Source organism: Saccopteryx leptura, chromosome 8, assembly GCF_036850995.1.
Source record: "Saccopteryx leptura isolate mSacLep1 chromosome 8, mSacLep1_pri_phased_curated, whole genome shotgun sequence".
Taxonomy (NCBI): Eukaryota; Metazoa; Chordata; class Mammalia; order Chiroptera; family Emballonuridae; genus Saccopteryx; species Saccopteryx leptura.
Window position 1 is genome coordinate 67,311,450 of NC_089510.1, and position 23,701 is coordinate 67,335,150.

At 45.1% G+C, this 23,701-nt stretch overlaps 1 protein-coding gene across 2 annotated transcripts in view; it reads left to right on the forward strand.

Annotated features, from left to right (window-relative positions):
- Positions 1 to 904: 904 nt before the first annotated feature.
- ETV5 (ETS variant transcription factor 5) overlaps positions 905 to 23,701 on the forward strand; it is a 65,302-nt gene continuing 42,505 nt past the window's right edge. Inside the window, exons 1-5 of one of the 2 annotated variants that reach the window (XM_066347234.1) lie at positions 905 to 1,051; positions 4,091 to 4,236; positions 4,374 to 4,461; positions 4,573 to 4,620; positions 4,714 to 4,764. In XM_066347234.1, coding sequence (XP_066203331.1) covers positions 4,192 to 4,236; positions 4,374 to 4,461; positions 4,573 to 4,620; positions 4,714 to 4,764 — 232 coding nt within the window. In that variant the 5' untranslated portion in view covers positions 905 to 1,051; positions 4,091 to 4,191. The remainder of the gene's footprint in view (positions 1,052 to 4,090; positions 4,237 to 4,373; positions 4,462 to 4,572; positions 4,621 to 4,713; positions 4,765 to 23,701) is intronic. The other variant, XM_066347233.1, reaches the window with a different exon arrangement.

Here is a 23,701-nt window from a genome sequence, read left to right on the forward strand (position 1 = left end):
AGCACCGACCCTCTCTCATCTCGGATCTAAAACCTACTCTGGCGGCGGTTATAAATTGCAATTAAACATGGGGAGAAAACAGCGTTTGGTTCGGCGTTAGGCCTTGCCAGAATAAAATAGTAACTAAAATCTGTTTGAGAGCTCAGATTTTAAAGGGAGATACTGCCTGCGTATTCTTTCCCACTGGAAACCTGCTTAAAGGAAATTAAGGCCTCTCCTAAAGGTAACTAAGATTAGAAGTCTTAGTTTCCGTTTTCTGTGTTTCTGTGGGCCGAACGCCCGGGTCGGTCAGCGAGTTTCTCTCCGGTTGGAATGACGAATTCCTCTCGCTTGAATTCTAAAATGATAACTTTGCTTGGAGCTGCAGCTGTGAACGTCTGTCGCCCAGTGGCCAGCCCAATCCTGGCGGTGGCATTGCTAGTGGGAGAAACGGGTGAATGGAGAAGAGGGAAGAACCATGCCTCAGTGAAAAGTTAGGAGAGCTGCGAGGAAACAAGTAACCGCAGCTGCTCCCGGCCTCAGCCCCTTTAAGTGCTTCACTGACTCAGCTAAGCTTCCCCCCATCAGGTCGCGTTTTTTATGAATGAAAAACGTCCTTACATTCATTATATAAACAAGCCTGTGCTGATTGGCCAATGGCCCCCGGTGCATAGATTATGTAAAACAGACCTTTGAGGGGTGGAGGGGAACGCGTCATTGACCAATGAGAGCTAGAGTTGATGAGGCGGCTTGGCTGGATTTGCCTGCAGAAAGGGTAAACAAGAGGTGATGGACAGCTGCGGGAGCAGCCTTGGGCCAATTGCAACGCGGCTGAGCTAAAGCTGTGGGCCAATGGCGGCGGGCGGGGCACTGAGCCGCGGGGGGCCGGGCCAGCGCTCCAGCCTGGTTGGCAGCTGCGGCGCAGAGTCCAGCGGCTTGTGCGCGGAGCGGTTCAGCGTCTCCAGAGCGGTTCGGCCCAGCCATTTGCTTAAGCGCCCAGGCCCGGTGCACGCGTGCGTGAGCGCGCCTGCGCCCCGGGGCAGCTGCAAGGGGAGGAGAGCCACCGCCTCAGGTGAGGGGGCGTCAAGGGGGCAGTGGGGCGTCGGAAGGGGTGTCCAGGAACAGGTTCTAAGGGTCCTAGAGTTTACGGAGTAATTCAGAATCTTCAAATCGGGGTGCACTTTTTATTTGGGCTAAGTTCCCCCGGAGCTGACCGCCCCCTCCTCTCGCGGCCCGGTCCGGTTCAGCTCCTTGGAGGCGTCGGGCGGAGGTGGCTAACGGTTCCGGAGCGCGTGGAGAGCGGGTTTCCGCACGTCGCGGGGGAGGCGCTCTGGAGCGCGAAGTGCGGGGGCTCCGGGGCGGAGCTGGGGGGCGCGGGGCCGGAGGATGCGGAGTTGCGGGGCTTTACAGTCTTTGGAGATCTGAGAGCCCCGAGGGGACTTGGAGGCTCGCGAGAAGAGACGCTCGGCGGAGCTTTGCAGTGCGGAGGAGGGGGCCGAAAGGCACTTACGGGGAATATCTGAGAGGTGATGCCCCCAGAGCATCTGGAGGGGTTAGGTGACATTAGGCATGTACAGCCTGCGAGGTCGGCCCGGAACTTCTGCAGGCCTTGCAAGTTTCAGGTTGTGGAAAGTGGACACCAAGCCCCCGGCGAACTGAGAGCGTCAGGCTGCATAGCGATCCTTGAGAAATCGGGGAGCATCAGAATAGCGGCCTGGGGATGATGTGTGTGGAGGGGAAAGGGTGCGGAAGGGGGGAGATGGAAAGATGCTGGAGCCCCGCACTGGATTAGGGATCTAACCGCATTCTCAAAGGAGAGGGGACCTCTGGGAGAACTGAACTCCAGCTTAAGAAGGGGTGCGAAAGAGAGATGTTTGGAAGGTCTGTTTTGGGGAGGGGGTTTGAACTGGGGTGGCGGAGGAATTAGGGATGGTTAGTAGCGCCCCGCGCCGCAGCTCGTTTTTATGAATGTGGGTGACTTTATGAATGAAGCAGGATTCTTTCGTTGGCTCGCAGCTCCCTGCGGCTTTTTTTTTTTTTTCCCTTTCCCTTTTTGTGAATGAAGCATTGAGCTTGCTTCCTAAAACGCTTGGGTGAGGGGCCTGCGTCGGAGGCTGGGCGTGCGTTGGGAGTGGGGGCGGGGGTGCTTCTGAAGGAGTTTTCATGAATGGGGAAGGCTGGGAATTGGGTGGAAGTGTGTCTTGTTTTGTGAATGGGGCCCAGCGCGAGGGATCCAGTTACAGCCTTTACCTGATGTGGCGGCTTGCTCTCCATTCATAAAACCAGGCCCGCTGTGCGCCTCGGGGGAGGGGCCTGGATCGCACTGCTGCGCTGCGTTCAAGTTTTCCTGGGGGCACCGGGGAGGGCGGGGGGGGGGGCGCAAAGGAAGTAGTTTAAACTCCTGGGTGAACTCGAGCATACCCTTCAGACTTAAAAAAAAAACCCACATATATATTTATATATACTTTGAACACGATTTTTCTAGCCCTTGAACTCTGAGGGCTGCTTTAAAGATGCTCAATGCCTCTTTCGGATTCGCTTATGGCGGCTGATTTATTTAACTTTTTAAAAAATATATTTTTGCTCTTCATGGTGAAGTGTTTTCACCATGAGACTCTGAAAATACCTCCCCCCCCCCCCGTTGTCCCTTTCCCCCAATTGACATGTACAGAATTTCCAAGGCCACGATTTAATCGGGCAGATTTTTTAAGGGTACGGAAGACTCGTTTTCATGTCCCTCAACTCAGTGCTGGTGATTTTCAGATTTTGTATACGGGTTAGTGACATTTGAGAAAGAAGCTTTATTTTCTCAACATTTTAGCGCTATTTGGAAGGCTAGCCGGCGTGTTTTTCTAGTAAGTTATGAACAGTGTGCAGTTTTGCTCCTCTCCCTTTCTCTTTGACTTTGAAAATATCTGATTACTTGGGCTAAAGTGCTGAGAGTAGGCTGGCCATGAAGGGTTTCCTTGCGTCCTGCTCACCAAAATTTGATATGCACCATATAGTGTGAAAAACAAATTGGATGAAGTTGTCTACTGGGGAAAAATTGCATATTTAAAATTTATGTGCTGGTTAAACAAAAAATTATCCTCAAGCATTTTACATTGCTTAAAGCTGGAGTGAATGAAATTTGTTTTCCCCATTTTATTGACTTAACTGCATTTTTTTACTTGGAGTATAAAACGTATTCAGAAAAATGGTACCCTCCTAAAATTGTTATTTTATTCCTCCCCGATTAGAAAAAGTTCCCTCCTCTTCATTATGACCCCCAACCTCTCTTCCCAGCCCCAAGACTTGACAATACCGAAACAAGTTTAATTTTATTTTTTGGCATTTTTGGGGAAAATTGACCTCACTATAAGGAAAAAACTGAATTTTCTTTTCATGAATATTTTGCTTTTAATGCTTTTTAAAAAGATGTGTAGTAGAGATACATTTAAAATTTGTGGAGTGAAACTTAAGTTTTCTTTATCCATTATTTTTCATAGCTATTTTATTTTTTTAGAAGTTGGAGATGTCATAAATATCTCTGTAATTTGCCATGGAGGTTATTTGTGACATTACAGATTTATGTCAAGATAGTATACCTCTAGTCAATATATCCATGGAACTTTATATAGTATTTTACCACTGACCTACAAAATACTTTTAGAAACACTATGTATGTCAGATTCTTAATTGCCAATAATTTGGTATGTTTAAACCCAGTTTTCTACTTCCTGTCACTGTACTGTCAAAATTAAATTATGTTAAAAAAAAAAAACACCACAGAAACAAAAAACCTAAATACTACAAATGCCCTGGAAAATATTCTATTGGAGGGAACTTGAAATCACCCTTTTATAATGAAAATAAGGCCCCTCCTTTTTTTGAATAGGTAACAGCTAATAGCAAACCTATACTGTAATTAGAGAGAGAGAGAAGGATGCATAGGTAAATGGTTTGTCCCTAAGTATACTATCAACCTTTGATGCCTTTAAACCCACTGTTAAGTCTGTAAAGTTAACACCTTAAGTGGACTTTAAGTACCTGAAAGAAAGGTAGTGATTTGAACAGGCCCTAAAGAAAGAGCAGTATAAAACTATTTCCTTTTTCTTTTTCCCCCTTTCAGTTAGACTCTCCCAAATTCATATTACAGGAGGACCCCATTCCCCCCAGAAATTACTCAATGCTGAAACCTTTCAAAGTGATATTAGAGACGTTGGAAGCACCATGGATGGATTTTACGACCAGCAAGTCCCTTTTATGGTCCCAGGGGTAAGTTGATGTGGCTTTTGGTTTGTTTTGTCCTCCCTTTTCAAATTTGAGTCTTCTCCTTATTGATGTAGTGGTCCACCCCCTTCCGAGACCCCTTTATTACACTTGAGTCTTCACTGTCTGCTTGCCTTTTTCAGAAATCTAGATCAGAGGAATGTAGAGGGCGGCCAGTGATTGACAGAAAGAGGAAGTTTTTGGACACAGATCTGGCTCACGATTCTGAAGGTAGAGGGAAGCTTCCCCCCCTGTGTTGTGTTGTAGCTTCCTCATCCCCTTAGGCGCCCTTCTCCCCAGCAGAGGAAGTCTCATTCTGGTGTCTTCTGTTCTCAATTCTAGAACTGTTTCAGGATCTCAGTCAACTTCAAGAGGCTTGGTTAGCTGAAGGCAAGTTCTTGGCTTCCTATTTTTTCATGTAAAACATTTTACTGTGCTTTTTAAATAAAACTTAAAGGTCTAAAATAAAAATTTCTTTTCCAGCACAAGTTCCTGATGATGAACAGTTTGTCCCAGATTTCCAGTCTGATAACTGTAAGTACCTTTCTGGTGGCTCATTTGTTCTGAAATTGTTTGGTCTTAGATTATCCATGTCTAGATTGCTCTTTTCATCTGTAGTCAGCGTATTTGGACAGTGGAATGCATTTTGTTTCTTTTAATAATTCAAAGTAAACCCTCAAAACACTTGTTTCATTTTTTACTGAAATTATTTCTAAAGTGTTTTATTCTATTGCAGATAAGGTTACCAAACACAATTTAACCCTATATTTATTTTTCCCTAAGAATATTGCAAGGCTTCAAGCCCAAAGTTAAAAATTAATTGACATTGGGCCCTAGCTGATTGGTTCAGTGCTAGAGTGTCGGCCCAGCATGTGGAAGTCCCGGTTTGATTCCTGGTCAGGACACACAGAAGCGCCCACCTGCTTCTCCACCCTTCCCCCTCTCGCTTCTCATGCTCTCTTGCCTCTCTCTCCCCCTCTCCCCCTCTCTCCCTCTCTCCCCCCCCCTCCCCCCGCCCCTGCAGCCATGGCTCGATTGGAGCAAGTTGGTGGCAGGCGCTGAGGATGGTTCCATAGCCTCCGCCTCGGGTGTTAGAAAGAGCTTAGTTGCTCAACACCCTAGATGGGCAGAGCATTGCCTCCTAGTAGGCTTGCCAGGTGCATCCTGGTCGGTGTGTGTGCAGGAGTTTGTCTCTGCTTCCCCTCCTCTCATTGAATTAAAAAAAAAAAATTGACGTATATAAGATGTTGGGTTAAGCAGACATTATTTTACAGTGTTTTTTGTTTGTTTTATAAATTAAGTCCTTGATGCAAATCATGAGCCTGACCTTTTTATTTTTTAAAGGTGTAGAATATAGTTAATGAAAGATTCAGTTAATTGTGGCTTCACCTAACATGTCAATTTTGTTTCTACTTATAAGTTGGAAAAAGGGTAGTCACAGGGTTACCTGATTTACTCCCATTTTCCATGTAGTTGTCAGGATTTTATCATTCAGAGAGGAGTAAAAACTTAAAAAAAAAAATGGTCGTTAAGTTCTTCTGTCATTGAGATAACAAAGGCAGTGGCAAGCTCAAAAGACAACTCATCAAGCTGGCAGGGTGTGGTTAGCTTTGCACTGATCTTTCAGAGCTGTCCTCCACAGGTTTGGGGAGCTTTTATGGTCCAGGCAGAGCTATCAAGGACAAAGCTGGCTGATGAAATTTGAGCGGCACAGGGCAGATCTAGAGAGCATTAGTCACTGGCGAATGAGCAGGTTTAAGAGAGGCCTGGAGAAAATGCGGCCTCTCTTGAGAGTTGCATCATAGAGAAATTCATGTCTCTTAGTCATAGTCTATATTAGCAAGCACCTGAGCCAGGCAAAGATTCAATTTCTCATTTTATACCAACAGATTCTTCCCAGCTTTGTTTTATCTTGTGTGTGTGAGAGAGGCAGTAAGAGAGAGAGAGAGAGAGAAAGTGCCCTGGGAAAGAGGGTGTCTCTGGGTCTCAATAAAGCTGGGTGTTGTAAAGCAAAGTGAAAGAAAGATCAGAGGTACCAGCTAACATTCTTTAATAATAATAGATCTCATATTCACGGTGCAATGCCATGAAACTTGAAAAGGGAATAAACCATAACCCACAGATGCATGGTTACCTTAACTTTGTCACAGCTTGTTGTAAATGTTTTCTTAGGAAAGTAAATGATGTGAATTTTTGCCCTTTGATTGCTCTTAAGCGATTGGGAAGCTTGCCACTGAAAAACCAAATAAAGATAGCCCAGAGTGTTCTTGTGCATGTGTGTGTATATGCGTATAAGATAAAAGGCAGGATTTGTAATCCCATTCTGTTCTGTGTTGACAATTTGGCCCAGCCTTTCCAGTTCTTGCTCAGTGCAGCATAAATTGCAGTCTGGGAGGTGGCTTTCTTGGCAGAGGTTCATTGAAATGCTTTTATGACACTTTTGTTTGTTTCTCTGTAACCCAAAAGAGTTAAAAGGGAGGTGAGATGACTGCATTCAAATTGATTTTGTGTGCTGAAGCAGAGATGTGTTCTTTAGAGAAAGATGTCAGCAAACGGGATTTATATTTGGAGAGATATTTATCTGCAGGAATAAGCTAAAGGGAAGGAATCAATAAATATTTTGGCTCCTTAGAAGTAATTCCTGCTCAGTGAATAGCATGTGCTAAATTCTTTAATTAAATTGCCATACCTGAAATGGAGGTGCTTTGGGAGATATTTCTGCTTACCAAGTGTGTTATGTTTTTTACTTTGTTTGCTTTTTGGTTTAACTTCTTAAGGTTGAGCTTTTCTGTATTTTAAGGATATAAAACAGATGGTTGAGTAGCCTTGAAAAGTATTTTAATATTTCTTTCCCCCTCTCTACTGTTATTTCTGGAGATGGAGCTTCGAGGAAAACAGACTTAAATATACTGCTCACAAAAATTAGGGGATATTTCAAAATGAATATGAAGCAATAAAAAAAGTATTTGGGTTTTTTTTTTAATTAAACAAGAATATCAGAAAAGCAAACAACAAGTCAAAGAAAGTTGTTTGACTATGCAAATGAGATGCAAAACCAACTTTTATTTCATTGGTGAAAATGCACTATACCAAAGACTAAAAGTACTGGAGTATCTGCAATTCCTTGATCTCCTAATATATGTGAGCAAATAAGAGAAATCCACTTGTCTTAGAGGTTATGGAAGAACACAGATGTGGGATACTGTATCGTTTATCCATCATTCTTGCTGTGATGTGTGACTGTTTAGACTGCTGTTGAAACTGACAATGTAGACAGCATGAATGCTGGCAGAGCCCAGAGCTGGGCCCACTCTTCTCTGTGAGTGCATCTCACAGCCTTGGGTTGAGGATCAGCTTCTACTCCTGTCATGTTCTGGAAGAGCCTATAATTATTTCAGGGAAGGGGGAGAAACTCATTCAGATTTAATGAAACCTTGTAAGTTGGTTTGAATCAACCAATGCACAAACTATAAAACACTCACACTTGCAACCTTTTTCTCTACAGCAGCAGAAGCATTTGAAATAAGTACTTTTCTGTGGCCTGCCACTTGTAATAGTCTACTTTGCCTGTCAACACCGATTTGGTTAATTTTTTATTGTACATGTGTGAGAGTATATGAGAGAGAATAAAGAAATATTAAGTAATTATTTTTATTTTAAAATGTCAGTTTTTTGTTTTTTCATTTTTTCGAAGCTGGAAACCGGGAGGCAGTCAAACAGACTCCTGCATGCGCCGGACCGGGATCCACCCTGCATGCCCACCAGGGGGCGATGCTCTGCCCCTCTGGGGCATTGCTCTGTTGCATCCAGAGCCATTCTAGCGCCTGAGGCAGAGGCCACAGAGCCATCCTCAGTGCCTGGGCCATCTTTGCTCCAATGGAGCCTCAGCTGCAGGAGGGGAAGAGAGAGACAGAGAGGAAGGAGAGAGGGAGGAGTGGAGAGGCAGATGGGCGCTTCTTCTGTGTGCCCCGGCCAGGAATCGAACCCAGGACTCCTGCACGCCAGGCCGATGCTCTACCACTGAGCCAACCAGCCAGGGCCTAAAATGTCAGTTTTGAAGATTATGGCATACTTATTTTAGGAAACACTTAAAAAGTAAACTTCTAAAGAGGTTATATATTTTATTATTATTATTGAGAGGCGGGGAGGCAGAGAGACAGGCTCCCGCATGTGCCCTGACCGCAATTTACCCAGCAAGCCCACTACCAGACGATGCTCTGTCCATCTGGGGCCGTTGTTCCATTGCTCAGAGACCAAGCTATTTTAGCCCCTAAGGCAAAGCCATGGAGCCCCCATCTTCAACACATGGGGCCAACTTGCTCAAACCATTGGAGCCATGGCTGCAGGAGGGGAAGAGACAGAGAGGGGGGTGGAGAAGCAGATGGTTACTTCTCCTGTGTGTCCTGACTGGGACTCAAACCCAGAACTTCTAAACGCTGAACCAATGCTCTACTGCTGAGCCAACTGGCCAGGACTAAAGAGGTTATATTTTGTAAGTGTTCCAACTTTAGGTTCCTACCTATAGGTACCCATCTATAACTATAATATGAATAAATGAAACCCTTTTTCTTATAAGTCTTTATAACTGCGCAGCTTACTTCTAGCTGTATAGATGTTATTTTACCTCACAAATACAAGCATTAGTAAAGTATCCCCCATCTGGGAACTCTTGAAGGTCAAATTCAAGGGAATAAAAAGTGCAACCTATAGTCCATAGGGGTTCTGCCAGTGTCCCCCAATCAGCCTGGGTCCTGAGAAGTAACCCTGAAGATCCCAGATTGTTTGAACTGGAGGTCCCTTGTAGAGATAAGTCCTGTCTAATCTCTTCATTTTATACAAGGGGTAATACAAGGTCCAGACAGCTGGAGAGGCTGGCCTGTAGTAGGGGCAAATAGGAGGGCTTGGGTGAAATGAGAAATGATAAGATAATATCCGTAGAGAAGCTCTCACAGAGGTCCAGAGTCAGGGTACTGGCACGTTCAGTTGTGCTTGCTCTCGTTATTTCAGATACTTCAGCACGGCTCTCACGAGTTTCTTAGGGAGACTGCTGGCTGCCCAGTTCAAAACCTCAGTTCTCTCCGTTCCATGATCACAAGAAACTTATTAAATATCTTGGTGTTTTTAATGTTTTCCATCTAGGATTTGGAAGAGAGAGAGAAATTATAAATAAATTATAGACTTGACATGTTTCCTAGAAGAAATATTAGGGTGTGTGCTATATATTCTGTATATTAAAATTGTGTGTGTATGTGTCTGTGGGCATATATAAATGTGTGTGTAGCTAAATATGTGTACTAACAGGGAATCTGGGTCAGTAGATGGATGTGTACACATTTTTACTACACATATTCACAGAATTAACTACAAATCAAAACTATGGATAAGATTGGAACTCAAAATCTTCTATTTGGGGTGGGGTGGGGGTTACATTCATTTTTCTGACCCGAGTACTCGGGCACTAAGTGTGTTACTGGATTTTGGCATATATGAACAATTGTTTAATGCAGATTTCAATTATTTTTTTACTCATTTATTTTAATTGTGATAGTGTGAATGTTTATCAACATGTCAAATAAAATATTTTATGCTGGGAAGAAGGCATGATAAAATATATAACATAGAGAATTGTTTTAAAATTTTTTATTTTCCTTTTGAAGTGTTCTTTTTAGATATGTGCTTCAAAAAGAATAGCTGGACTGGAGGAAATAGGAATAATTTTCTAAGGACTGTAATTAACTGATGAAATTGACTTTTCATAAATACATTGCAGTAGATGGCCAGGGAAATAGGGTTAATTTATGACAGCCCTGAGCATAAAACACGTTGATCTTAATCCTGTTTCAGTATAAGATTTATTTATTTATTTATTTTTACTGGATTTGAGGCTGATACAGTAGAGGCAGTGCATTGCTTTTGAAGAGGACACATTTTGGACCCAGAGGTGGTATAGTAAAACTCAGAGCGGATTTGCTGTGTGGTCTTGGGCCATTTCAATTTGAAAGGGTCATCCTGAAGGCCCTGGCCGGTTGGCTCAGCGGTAGAGCCTCGGCCTGGTGTGCGGGGACCCGGGTTCGATTCCCGGCCAGGGCACATAGGAGAAGCGCCCATTTGCTTCTCCACCCCCGCCCCCCCTCCTTCCTCTCTGTCTCTCTCTTCCCCTCCCGCAGCCAAGGCTCCATTGGAGCAAGGATGGCCCGGGCGCTGGGGATGGCTCCTTGGCCTCTGCCCCAGGCGCTGGAGTCACTCTGGTCGTGGCAGGGCCACGCCCTGGATGGGCAGAGCATCGCCCCCTGGTGGGCGTGCCGGGTGGATCCCGGTCGGGCGCATGCGGGAGTCTGTCTGTCTGTCCCCGTTTCCAGCTTCAGAAATAAATAAATAAGTAAATAAATAAATAAATAAAAAGAAAGGGTCATCCTGAAGTCTTTTTTGTTATGGAAGGTAAGAAAGAAAACAGTAGGCACTTTAAAATGAGAGTATTGAGAGAGTCAGGGCTATCAATTTGTCTTTTCAAGAGCCAGTAGTTGAAAAGGTAGGAAGAAAGAAGAGTGCTGCGCAGGAGGAAGCAGAGAGCAGGAGGAAGCGTGGCTGGGAAGAGATGGTCTCACTGCAGGTTCACAGTGCTACTCCGAAAGCCACAGCCTGACCACTGAGAGGGGCTGGATTATTGGAAATCCTTCCTGTTTTTTTTTTTTTTTTTTTGCATTTTTCTGAAGCTGGAAACAGGGAGAGACAGTCAGACAGACTCCCGCATGCGCCCGACCGGGATCCACCCGGCACACCCACCAGGGGCGACGCTCTGCCCATCCTGGGCGTCGCCATGTTGTGACCAGAGCCACTCGAGCGCCTGAGGCAGAGGCCGCAGAGCCATCCCCAGCGCCCGGGCCATCTTTGCTCCAATGGAGCCTTGGCTGCGGGAGGGGAAGAGAGAGACAGAGAGGAAGGCGTGGCGGAGGGGTGGAGAAGCAAATGGGCGCTTCTCCTATGTGCCCTGGCCGGAATCGAACCCGGGTCCTCTGCACGCTAGGCCGACGCTCTACCGCTGAGCCAACCGGCCAGGGCCACCTTCCTGTTTTGATAGCCTTCAAGATCCTTAGACCCAAGACTCTTAAGACACCAAGACGTAGAGTTCCCATTTATCTCAAGGAGCCATGTGTTTATACAAAATCTGTTTTCCTCTAACTTTAATTCCGTTAAGCTTATTAAAAACAATGGATTTTTCTCTTTCTCTTACAAGTCTTTCTGCTTTATCCTCTAATATAACCTAGTCACATTTCCAGTCCTTTGTGTTTGGTGAGAAAAGCATGGGATGGGGAATTACATCTTGGGTCTGCCTCGTAGATCACTTAGCTTGATTCCCGAGGTAACACCATCCTGGCATCAATCAAGAAATTACTGTCTCTGCCGTTCTTCATCTTTCTTTACTTTTACAAGATGAAGACAGGTAGTGCGATGAAGCTGAGAATTTGTACTATCTGCCATTTCTACCATCTAGTAGTCTCTTTGGGGGTGGGGCTAGATGGGGGGTGTGATTCTCTTTCAAGAGACGGTGCCCTCCACATGTTTCTCAGGTTTTAGTGAGAGTCCAGTACACCCAGGATCAGAGGCTGACGCCCCTGGTGGGCGCATGGCTGCCCTGGAGCCAGCTCGGCCCCATCTGCGCCCTGGCACACGGTGCTTCTCCGCTTGCAATCCAAGGAGCTCCCAGTCTTGTCATGTTGCAGCTCCCCACTCCTGGACAAGTGCCAGGCATGCTGATGCCAATACTGGATTAGGTTGCTTTTTTAAAAATTCATTTTGTGAACTCATCAAGCTCATCTAACAGGCTTTGGTAGTTAGTCAGTTTCTATCATTGTCCCATCCCTCTTAAAAGAGGGCAAAACAGTAGGCCCTACTGAATATGTGGGTGGGTGTGTGTAACCATAATGTAAGTACATCTCTGGGCTTGGTGGGTATATAATGGACTAGCAACTCTTCTCAGGGGGAAGAGCCCCCACATGAAAGGACGCTGTGTAGCAAATAAAGGAGGCTCCCCTGCATAGCAGGAGGAAGCATCTCGGGGAAAGGTAAGGCAGAGCGTGCAAGACGCCAGGGAGCAGGATAAGATCTGGCCTTTTAAAGGCCAGGAGTTTGGGGCTGATCTGCAGAACAGCCAAGGCGTAGAACCTGATTCTGTGGTAGAAAGACTTCAGAAAAATGCTTCCCAAGTCCCCGGGAGTTCACTGGGGACGGGAGTGGGGGCCGCAGTGAGAAGAGGTACACGGAAGCTGAAAACAACCAAGTATTTTATAAAAAGAGGAAACAGCTAAAATTTATTTCCTGGATTTAATTTTCACAAAGTAGTATGCTTTTCCTTGAAATAAAGTCTGGCTCCATCAGATCTCTCTGTCCTGTCAGGGTGATTACTGAAGGTTTGAAAAAAAGTCTCTAAGAAACAACCAGTTCTCAGCCTTGTACATTGTCCTTGGGGTAGATTTTACCCTCTTCCCTTTTGATGTCTCATGAGTCTTCAGGGGGAATTATAAACCTTACGGGCTGGGTGCAGAGCCAGGAAAAGGAACTGTGAATGTGTTCATTATAGGTAGCCTGCCCACTCCCCCTCTGCAGCCAGAGAAGCCAGTAGTGTCTCCAGAGACCCTCTCCCTTGGCGAAGAAGCCAGGTGGCTCTCGATGTAGCAACTGGTAATGAATGCAAAGCAAGGAGTCTGGAAAGGCCAGCATCCAGAGAAAGCTGTCCTCTGTGCACACGAGCTCACCACTGGGGCAGGAGAAATGCCACTGAAGTCTGTTTCGGCTGGTAACTACAGTCAGATTCTGAACCAGGCAGTACAAGATAGTATTCTTTGACCTTTCCCCTTTTGCTAGAGGGCACTTACCGACCTTACTTCAGCAGACTTGCACACCCTTGCAGATTTCAGCCTGAGCCTTGGCCATCTGAATCTTAGGGAGGGTGTGGAGCAGGCAGGCGCCTGCAGTGTCTGAAATTCTTACGTAAACACAGCTCGCTGGGCGAGCAAGCATCCCTGCGGCGACAGCTGGGCTTTGCTCGGACTGCCCCAGTGAGCTGAGCTGCAGAGTACCCCCCTCTTGCTGAATGGAGCGTTCCAAATTGGTTGTGAATGGAGGGCGGGGCTCCCTTGCAGACTTTTCAATGAATAACCAGACCCCATTGTGTATCCTGTGGAAAAACAACCAACTCAAACAACACTGGGACTGTTAGAAATATGCTTGTGATTGGCAGCTTGGAGAACCTCCAAAATTAGTTTCCTTTGGCTTCCCTGCTGCTCCCTGTTCTCCAAGCCTGTGCTTAATGGGGTTTGAGTTTTCTTTTAAGTGCTGACTTGAACTGTCCAACTGCCAAGCCAAAGGCCCGGGTTTATGGGGAAGGGCTGCTACTGACCAATCAGCCCATCTTTCTTGGTCTCCCATTTGAGACCTTAGCTGTCTAAAGGTGCGATAATAGGAGAGGGTGGTTTAACTTCCCTGGAGAGAGGTGTTGAGACTTGATCTGAGGATATTAACCTTTTATCTCCCGCTTCCCATTGAAGATTCCTGCCTGCTCTATGCAAGCTCTGATCTTCACTCCAAGGCTCAAGGACGGGTGTGTGCTTGCCACAATGCAGATATTTCTTGTTGAAGCTTAAACTTGAACATGGGAGCAACAAAGCTGTAATTTCAGTACTCCTTGGCCTTCCCTCTTTTTATTTAATTTTCCACTGTGGTTGGATACATGTCATTTTAAAATGACATTTCCCAGACTGCTGCTCAGCTATGCGGAGCCTCACAAGGGCTGCCGCCCTTCCGACAGGTAGTTCTCAAATGCCTTGCTTCTTCAAATAAACACCCCGGCAAGCACCACGAAGAACCCAGCCTCTGAGCAACCCCAAACAGGCCACTGGCCTCACCCCAGAATAAGGTCAGCTTCCAGGGGTACACTTGCCTCTGTAGCACCCACCCTAAATATCCTCGAGTACCTTGGCTGACACCTCCCAGACAACTCCAGTGGTTGTGTGGGCTAGACCAGGGCTGTTGGATAGCACAAAAAGGACAGTCAGTTAAAAAGCAAAACAAAACCATAGTCATCCAGGGTAATTTCCTCAGGATTTTTTAAAGAGCTCTTCTTGGTCCCTACTTCTTATCCTCACAACCAAAATGAGGCTGTTTGCATTTGTGTTTTGCTGTAAGGAGTTTTCTCTGAAATATTTTCCTCACTATAAATTGGTCCTTCCCCATTAAAAAAAGAACAGGCCTGGACAGATTGTTCTTTTGTGAGAGAGTTTGAAACCTCTCAGGAGGTAACCCTAGATACCAGCTGTGTAAGAGGATGCTGATATGTGTGCTTCTCCAGAGGGCCAAGGAAGACTTCAGCTTATGTCAACACTTTTTATCCCAGTGCCTGGAAATGCTTTGTAATTGCCTGAAAGGGCACTTAATGAGGGTCTTTTCTATTTTTTCCATAGAAAAGGTAGACTAGAAGAGGGGGCATGTCTCTTCTATGTGTAAAGACCAGACCCACAGTAAAGACCAGACTCTGGAATGCCTACCTTAAGTTTCCTAATCTGAATTTTGATAGTAATTTAGTGGTGATAACTTCACTGTGCTGAGGGATACCTCAAGCCAACATTTCTGCCCCTCCTCAACTCCCTTTTATTCCTTCCCTTCCGCACTAGTTGTGGAATCTTATTTCATGAGGAATAAGGAGAAATAAGCATAGGGTTTTAATGTGTAGTATATAGTATCTTGTATTTTGACAAATATGAAACTTAGTCCCTGCTTCCCAATTTCCATTCTGTTGAAACAGGAAACCATTTTTCTTTGGCTCTAAGTGACTCCAAAAGCGGAGAACCCCTGCCTCATGTTTCTTTATGTCTGTCTCAGCCATGGCACCCTGCTCCGCACACAGCCAGCACTTGGGGAATGCATTTTGCACCCTACCACATTCTCCATTGTGTTCCCTTCCCACCTCATATTTCAAAAGCCCCCAGCACCAGCCTCTAGCTGGTAGGGAAGTAATTTTGTAGAGGGTCGCAAGACTTGAGCTCTGAGAGTCCTTGAGATGACCTTAGAGATAAATAGAAAAGAACTAGTTAGAGCTATTCCTCATTTTCTGATTCTTCTTTTAAACACACACACTAACCAAATCTTCCATTTAGACTTTGTGCAGCTAATGCTATGTTTCCCAGTAAGAGCATGTGCTAGAGAACAAGCCACAGTTTTGGTGCCCTGGATGCACTTGCTGAGTTTCTGCTTCTAGGAGGAGGGCTATAGATACAAGAATGGTTCTTGGGACATGCTGATTCTCTAGAGTTTGGATTTTCTCCTGTCAGATTTTAAAGATGAGTTTTCAATTTGAAGATAAATTTTTCCACAGTGCTTAAATCCTATTTCAAGTATTGTTAACACTTCCCTTTAGTGCCAGTTTAAATGAGAATTATGTAAATTGGGAATAAGTTATAAAAGGGAAATTAGGCCCTGGCTGGTTAGCTCAGCGATAGAATGTTGGCCCAGAGTGTGGAAGTCCTGGGTTCAATTCCTGGTCAGGGCACACAGGAGAAACAACCATCTGCTTTTCCACCCCTCCCCTTCTTGATTTTCTCTCTCTCTCTCTCTCTCTCTTTCTCTCTCTCTCTCCCTCCCCTTCTCTCTCTCTCTCCCTCCCCCTCCTTCTCTCCTCCTCCCACAGCCATGGCTCATTTGAGCAAGTTGGCCCCAGGCAGGTTCTGAGGATGGCACCATGGCCTTGTCTCAGGCACTAAAATACAAAATAGCTCGATTGCCAAGTGACAGAGCAATGGCTCCAGATGGGCAGAACATCGCCCCATAGGGGGCTTGCCTGGTGGATCCTGGACAGGGTGCATGCAGGATTCTGCCTCTCTGCCTCCCCACCTCTCACTTAATAATAATAATAACAATAAAGAAAAGAAGGGATGTTAGAGAAAGTTTAGTTTTGCATTTTTTCCCCATTCAGGAAAAATATCCTGTTTCCCTTTTTCCTGATGATGCATTACACAAGGACCAGCCCTCTGTGGAAAAATCTATAGTAGTTGACGTAAGGCCCATAGTGGGGAAAGCCATTCTGTCATCTCTAATAAATCTCATGTTGGGAGGACAGAGCTCTCTTTAGATCTTTCTTATCTGTGGAAATTAAATAGTTGTCTATTGTATTGGTAAAGATTAAATATTAAAATTCTTTGAACTACTACCCCAGGAAAGTAGTTGGTATAAATAATACTTGGGTCTTCCTTTTGGCAGAACCAGTCTAGTCAGTCACCTTTTTATCCATCCAGCCTCTTAAGCTTGAAGGTAACCAAACGCTCCAGGGGGAAGCAAGATCTCCAAGCTGTAGGTCTAAAAACATCCACCTAGTGGTAGTCAAAGGGGGTGGTGCATTCAAAACCAGAGGAACCACTTATTTTTTTATTATTATTATTCATTTTAGAGAGGTGGGGGAGGGAGAGAAGGGGGAGGAGCAGGAAGCATCAACTCCCATATGTGCCTTGACCAGGGAAGCCCAAGGTTTGAACCGGTAACCTCAGTGTTCCAGGTCAATGTTTTATCCAGTGCGCCACCACAGGTCAGGCGAGGAACCACTTTTATCTTGACTCTCCTTGTAGTCAGGTCTGTACACTTGGAAAAGCCTTTTACTTGACTGTCAAATGCTTTGATTTCTCCATAGCCCACAAGTTTTTGGGATATGACACACAATTAGAAATATTGATCCTGTACAAAATATTTTTATGAAGGAGCCCCATATCAATGAATAAACAAGCCCTACCTCTATCAAAGTTGGACAAGTCCTTTTCTAAGCTCTTTTTCCTCCCTTTAATTTCTAGCTCTTATATTCAAGGCCTCTGGGTTTCGATTTTAAGAATTCTAAAGTAGCAATCCTCAATTGTTAGCATAAATGAGTCCTTTGAGGAGAACAAACTACAAATCCAAGCTGTTTCGGAAATAATTCGGAAGTGTGGAGAGAGAGTGCACTTAAAGAAAATAAATCTGAAATTAGTTTATCTGGGTCAAAAATAACCCCTATTACCGCTGGTATTAAATTATCTTAATAACAGATTTTCTGTTTGGAAATGACAGTTTGAAAGATTTGCCATTTTGTACCAAGAATAAGATGCAGCTAGCTATTCATGATAGACACTCCTTTTTACCCAGTTCCCCATCTGTGAGTCAGGACACTCCTGATTTAATCCTAAGTGGGCTCCTCTTACTAATGTGACCACTTCTTTTGGGAGGAGAGAAGGAGCATTAACGTGAAGGGTCTCTTCTATTTTAGCCAGACTAAAACCTTTAAACCTTTAAAAACCACCTGTGTCATTATTATTGGTACTGATAGAGGGGAAGAGAGAACAAGGCCAGTATCCCAAATTCCATTTAGCAACTGGTCCTCCTAGTTGATGGCCAAGGCCATGACCAGCCAAATTCTTGACCCTGATGGACTAGACCTTGGACTACAGATCAGTCTTGAGGTCTCTTCTGCTCCTAAGGCCTACAGCAGGCAGCCTGCCTCCCTGTGCATAGACCCGTTGTTACCCTGAGCTCTTCCCAAGGCCCTTTTGGCCTTTGGAGGGTAGGAGCAGTGTCCAGTTCCTTGCAACTGAAGAGATAAATAGCATTGAGGACCACTTTTGCTCTTAGCCAAAGCTATCCCCTCTCTGTTGTTCAAGACCTGGGGGTCATCCTTGAATTGGATCACATGTTCTCTCTGGAGAAGGAATTAACATGCAGAGAAAGCCTTGAGCTCCCATGAAGGATAGGGCATCCCCCCCATTTCAAGTGGTCAGCCTGAATTGTATTACTCCTCCTTTTTGCATAGCAGCTGCACGTTGATACAGTGACCTAAACTGACTTTCATGGGGAAAATTTAGCTTTCCATCTTCTGACCAATAGTATTTGAGTCAGTGATCTGATTTTGAGGTACTATGTGCTGGTTCTGTCAACCAGCTGCTGTCATTGCTGAAAGAGGAAGGAGGGAGGGAATGAGGGAGGAAATTTTTTGTGGGATGTGGTAATCATTGAGCTGGAACTAGCAGAAGCAAACCTCCAAATCACCCCTCTCCTCCCCATTATATGAAGCCATTAGATCACATAAACATTATAGTTAAAATAGTATGATCCCAGCAGTGTAAAGAATGCCCCCAATAAAGCCCTGTAAAGTATAACCCCCTTGCCAAGTTAGTCCCCCCTTCCCACAGAGAAATTATAATAAGTGCAAAACCATTATTTTATCTTTTACTCCAGCCAGAAGGGCTTTGTTTTGGGGTCTAGTGGAAGCTGTGACCTGCGGGGCCCGTCAGCTGGAACCACTAATGTGCTTTGGCATCTTTGCAGCAGGATTTCTCCACTTTTGAACCTATCATGTAGCATATATTCCACATTCTAGAGAGCAGTAAGGGCATAATTATAACACCAACTCTATTTAAACAAAATTTTAAAATACCTCTCTCCAGAGCCAATGTGAGCACTGCAGCGTCTTGTCATCAAAGCACCAATCCTGTGTACTGCCAGCACTTCCCCAGAGAAAGCAAAGTTCTGGAAGCCTAGTACATTATCTGTGGCACCACCTAGACCCATGGCACTTGTCAGCTTAAATCCACAGCGGAGATTTAGGGTTATCTGAGATAAATAGAAAATGGAAGAGAGGCTTACAGAGCACAGCCTTATGGTTTTAACTTCTCCATGGTGTCAGTTCTTTTTGTCTAATTCAGGGGTCCCCAAACTGCGGCCCCCTGAGGCCATTTATCCGGCCCCCGCCGCACTTCCCGAAGGGGCACCTCTTTCATTGGTGGTCAGTGAGAGTACTATATGTGGCGGCCCCGCAAAGCCTGGCATTGCTCACGTACAGTACTACTTCCGGTGACGCAGGATGCACGTGTCACGGCTCCGGAAGCGCGTCCTGTCACTTGTTACGGCTAGCAGTGACAAATATGGAACCGGACATTGACCATCTCATTAGCCAAAAGCAGGCCCATAGTTCCCATTGAAATACTGGTCAGTTTGTTGGTTTAAATTTACTTGTTCTTTATTTTAAATATTGTATTTGTTCCTGTTTTGTTTTTTTACTTTAAAATAAGATATGTGCAGTGTGCATAGGAATTTGTTCTTAGTTCTTTTTATAGTCCGGCCGTCCAACGGTCTGAGGGACAGTGAACTGGTCCCCCATGTAAAAAGTTTGGGGACCCCTGGTCTAATTTAAAACCTGGGTGGGAGAAACTCTAATTCCTGTACCCTGGGAGAAGTTCCACTGACTTTGCAGGTGGCCCCTTAGAGATGTTTCAGATCGTACTCTCAAATAACGCTATTTATATGGGGATTGGCAAAAGTAGGTTTATAGTTGTGAGTATGCAAAACAGTTGTATTATTATTATTATTATGTGACAGAGACAGAGAGAGATACAGAGAGAGGGACAGACAGGAAGGGAGAGAGATGAGAAGCATCAATTCTTTGTTGTGGCACCTTAGTTGTTCATTGATTACTTTCTCATATGTGCCTTGACAGGGGGGTGGGGGCTACAGCAGATAGAGTGACCCCTTGCTCAAGCCAGTGACCTTGGTCTCAAGCTGGTGAGCTGTGCTCAAACCAGGTGAACTCACGCTCAAGCCAGCAACCTCAGGGTCTTGAACCTGGGTCTTCTGCCTCCCAGTCCGATGCTCTAATCCACTGTGCCGCCACCTGGTCAGGCCTTGTATTATTATTTATCAATTACTGTATTTGTCTTTTTGTTACTGTTACTATTTTGCATTCTTATCATTTGTCTTTTAGGTAATTATGGTAATAATTTAACCTACTTTTGCCCACCCCTGTGTATTTTAAAAGTAGGGCCAGTTATTTTCTAAGCTCCCTTTTCTCTCTTTGATTTCTAATGCTTATATTCAAGGCTGCTGGGTTTTCATTTTCAGAATTATGAAGTAATCTTCTGATGACCCTACTAAAGCCTATTTTCCTACCATCCTCTCTGTGAATTGAGTGAGGGCTCTCTGGAGACACAGTCTCCACACTGTCCTTTAAGTCAGTGCCTGTCATTTTTAACAGGAGCTCACCAACACTGTTCCTGGACTTACATTCTGAAATAGATTCCAGCTCTTGAATTTCCAAACACTTGGTATCAATTCCTCTACTTTTATGGGCAAGAAAGGTGTCTTCTTCCCTCACCTCTTTTCCCACTGCACCAAGACCTGACTGTTGTCTCACTGGTTATTATTTCACTCTGGTACTCCTTAGCCATTTTTTTTTTTTTTTCATTTTTCTGAAGCTGGAAACAGGGAGAGACAGTCAGACAGACTCCCGCATGCGCCCGACCGGGATCCACCCGGCACGCCCACCATGGGGCGGCGCTCTGCCCACCAGGGGGCGATGCTCTGCCCATCCTGGGCGTCGCCATATTGCGACCAGAGCCACTCTAGCGCCTGGGGCAGAGGCCGAGGAGCCATCCCCAGCGCCCGGGCCATCTTTGCTCCAATGGAGCCTTGGCTGCGGGAGGGGAAGAGAGAGACAGAGAGGAAAGCGCGGCGGAGGGGTGGAGAAGCAAATGGGCGCTTCTCCTGTGTGCCCTGGCCGGGAATCGAACCCGGGTCCTCCGCACGCTAGGCCGACGCTCTACCGCTGAGCCAACCGGCCAGGGCCTCCTTAGCCATTTTTATACCAGGTCATCAAGAGTTAAATCTCGCTCTTGGGTGGTCCTGTTTCCATACAGTATAACCCTAACCCTATTTGTTTATGTCATAAGTTCAAAGCCTTTTTTTTAGCTGATTATATCACCCCAAATTTCTAGCTCTAAATCATGAAAAATAGTGGCTTTTGTCCACACACCAACTCCTGCAGCTTCTCTTCTGCTCACTGTATGTTTTTCCCACTTCATAGGAGAAATCTGATTCCGGAGCCAGATGTTCCAGGAACTAGCTTTATCAGTTGCTAATTTGACTCTTTTGTTATTTATTGTATAGGATAATATTGATCATGTAAAAAGACTTCTACAATTGTTCATTAATGAGTTGTGCTATCTCGTGGTTGATCCTAAACCCTGGGGCCCTGAAATATACCAGCAGTCTTTTGGTCCTTGCTAAGAAACCTGACAAGTAGGAAACTGCCCCCTCCATAACTGCCCCCCCACTGAGGCTGCCCTGAAATCCCAGCCCCTGCCTGTGGTATGCTCACCTAGGTGTTGGCTGCACCAGATGTTTGTCGTATTTCCCATGAGTTGCATGGAGAGCCTTGGTTCTACACCGCCACCCTTGATTCCCAGAGCACGAAGGCACAGGGGAATCTCCCGGCCAGCATACTTTCTTTAACACAGTTTAGGTCTTCAGCTCCACATGCTTTTCTGACCTAGCCTGGTAAGCAAGCTAGGTTGGACATAGGCCTCCCAGAAACCTGGCTCAGAACACCAAAAGCCTCCCGTTTCGAGCTTCTGGCCCTGCTCAGCCTTTATGGGCAAAAGGAGCCAACCCAGCTGCTTTGGGGGGAAGAGCACGAAGGAGAGAACCTCAGGGAAGAGAACTGTAATTCTCTCTGACTTTGCCAACCACACAGGTTGGGGATGGCTACATTATACCCTCTCAGGGACTCCTGGGATGAAGTCACAGAGTTGTTCAGTTGTGATAGTTGTCTGAACCTGTTGTGCATATATACGGGGTAGGCATTCTCCATTTTTTCCCAAGAATGTTTTGTGATCTTGAGTTGGATGCATGTTTTAGTTCCTATTATATGTATTTTAATATCTGTATGGAATTCCTGATAGATTTTTAGTTTTGTTAATATTTTGTACTTGTATAGTTGCTGTTGTTTTACCCAGGCAGTGATAGAAGTGGCGGTGGGCAATAATAGTCATGGTGATAGAAGCAGAGGTTTTCATTTTGTCCCCTCGTGGGTGTTCCCACCTCCTTTCTAACTGGGCCAGAGCCGAAAAAATATTCTGAGAACCTGAGAACCACTGGCTTAGATGTCATAGTATGACCAACATTTGTCCTTGTGTAACTTTAGATTCCCTGGGCCATCTTATCCAAACATGGTGAAGGTACGGGATAGTAAATATCCTTTCAATTTGGTAATAGGCCAGGAGTGACTTTCTTCGTCAGGGAATGCATAATTTTTGAAGTTCTTTGCTCATCTACTTTTGCTTCGTAACCATAGAGAAAGGGATTTTTTTTCCTCCCAATATCTTGGAGATGGGATATTATGTCTGTTTTACTGATTTATTTTTATTTTACTTTATTTTAGCACATGCATGAGAGACAAGGACAGACAGGAAGGGAGAGAGAGAGAAGCATCAACTTGTTATTGTGGCACTTAAGTTGTTCATTGATCGCTTTCTCATATGTACCTTGACTGGGCTGCTCCAGCTGAGCCAGCGACCCTTTGCTCAAGCCAATGACCATGTGGTCATGTCTATGACCCCACTGGAGTCAAGCCAGCAACTTCAAGGGGTTTTTTTTTGGGGGGGGTTGCTTTTATTTTTCCGAAGTGAGAAGCGGGGAGGGTAAGCAGACTCCCGCATACGCCCAACCGGGATCCACCTGGCATGCCCACCAGGGGGCGATGCTCAGCCCCTCCAGGGGGTTGCTCTGCTGCAATCGGAGCCATTCTAGCACCTGAGGCGGAGGCCATAGAGCCATCCTCACCACCCAGGCCAACTTTGCTGGGATGGAATCTTGGCTGCGGGAGGGGGAAAGAGTGGGGAAGAGAGAGATAAGAGAGATAGAGAAAGGAGAGGGGGAAGGGTGGAGAAGGGCGCTTCTCCTGTGTGCCCTGGCCAAGAATCGAACCTGGGACTTCCACGCAACGGGCTCACACTCTACCGCTGAGCCAACCAGCCAGGACCAGCCACCGCACAACTTTGAACCTGGGTCTTCAATGTCCCAGGTAGATGCTCTATGCATTGCACCACCATCTATTTTAAAACATATTGCTACATTTGTTTCATTTCTCTGTGTAGGTTTTTTTTTCTTTCCAGACCATTTTAAAACAAGTTGCAAACATTTTGACATCTCACCTCCAAATACTTGAATGTGCATTTCCAAAGATTAAGAACATTCTTCTACATAGCCTAAGAAAATAAACTTTTATTCACTGATGTTCAGATTTCCCCAGTTCTCCCCAAATGTCTTTTATAGCTGAGGTTGATAATGTTTTTGATCTACAATTCAGTTAAGAACCACACATTGTTTGATGCATTCATTGTTCGGCCTCTTTCATCTTCAATCCATAACAATCTGCCTACTTTTTTCCTCTTTTTTTTTTTTATAACACTGACTTTTTTTTGAAAAGGGCTGGTCCTCTTTGTAGTTGACATTTTTCAGGGTACATTTATAGAGAATATGTAGAAATACAACATACAGGAATGCTAATCTTAGGTCTGGAAACCTCCTGTTGTCGATTCTCTCACATCTGATCTCCGTGTTATTGTGTTGACCTTAAACCACTGGGGAAAGCACAGAATGAGTCAGATGAGATACTTGGGGCAGAGATATT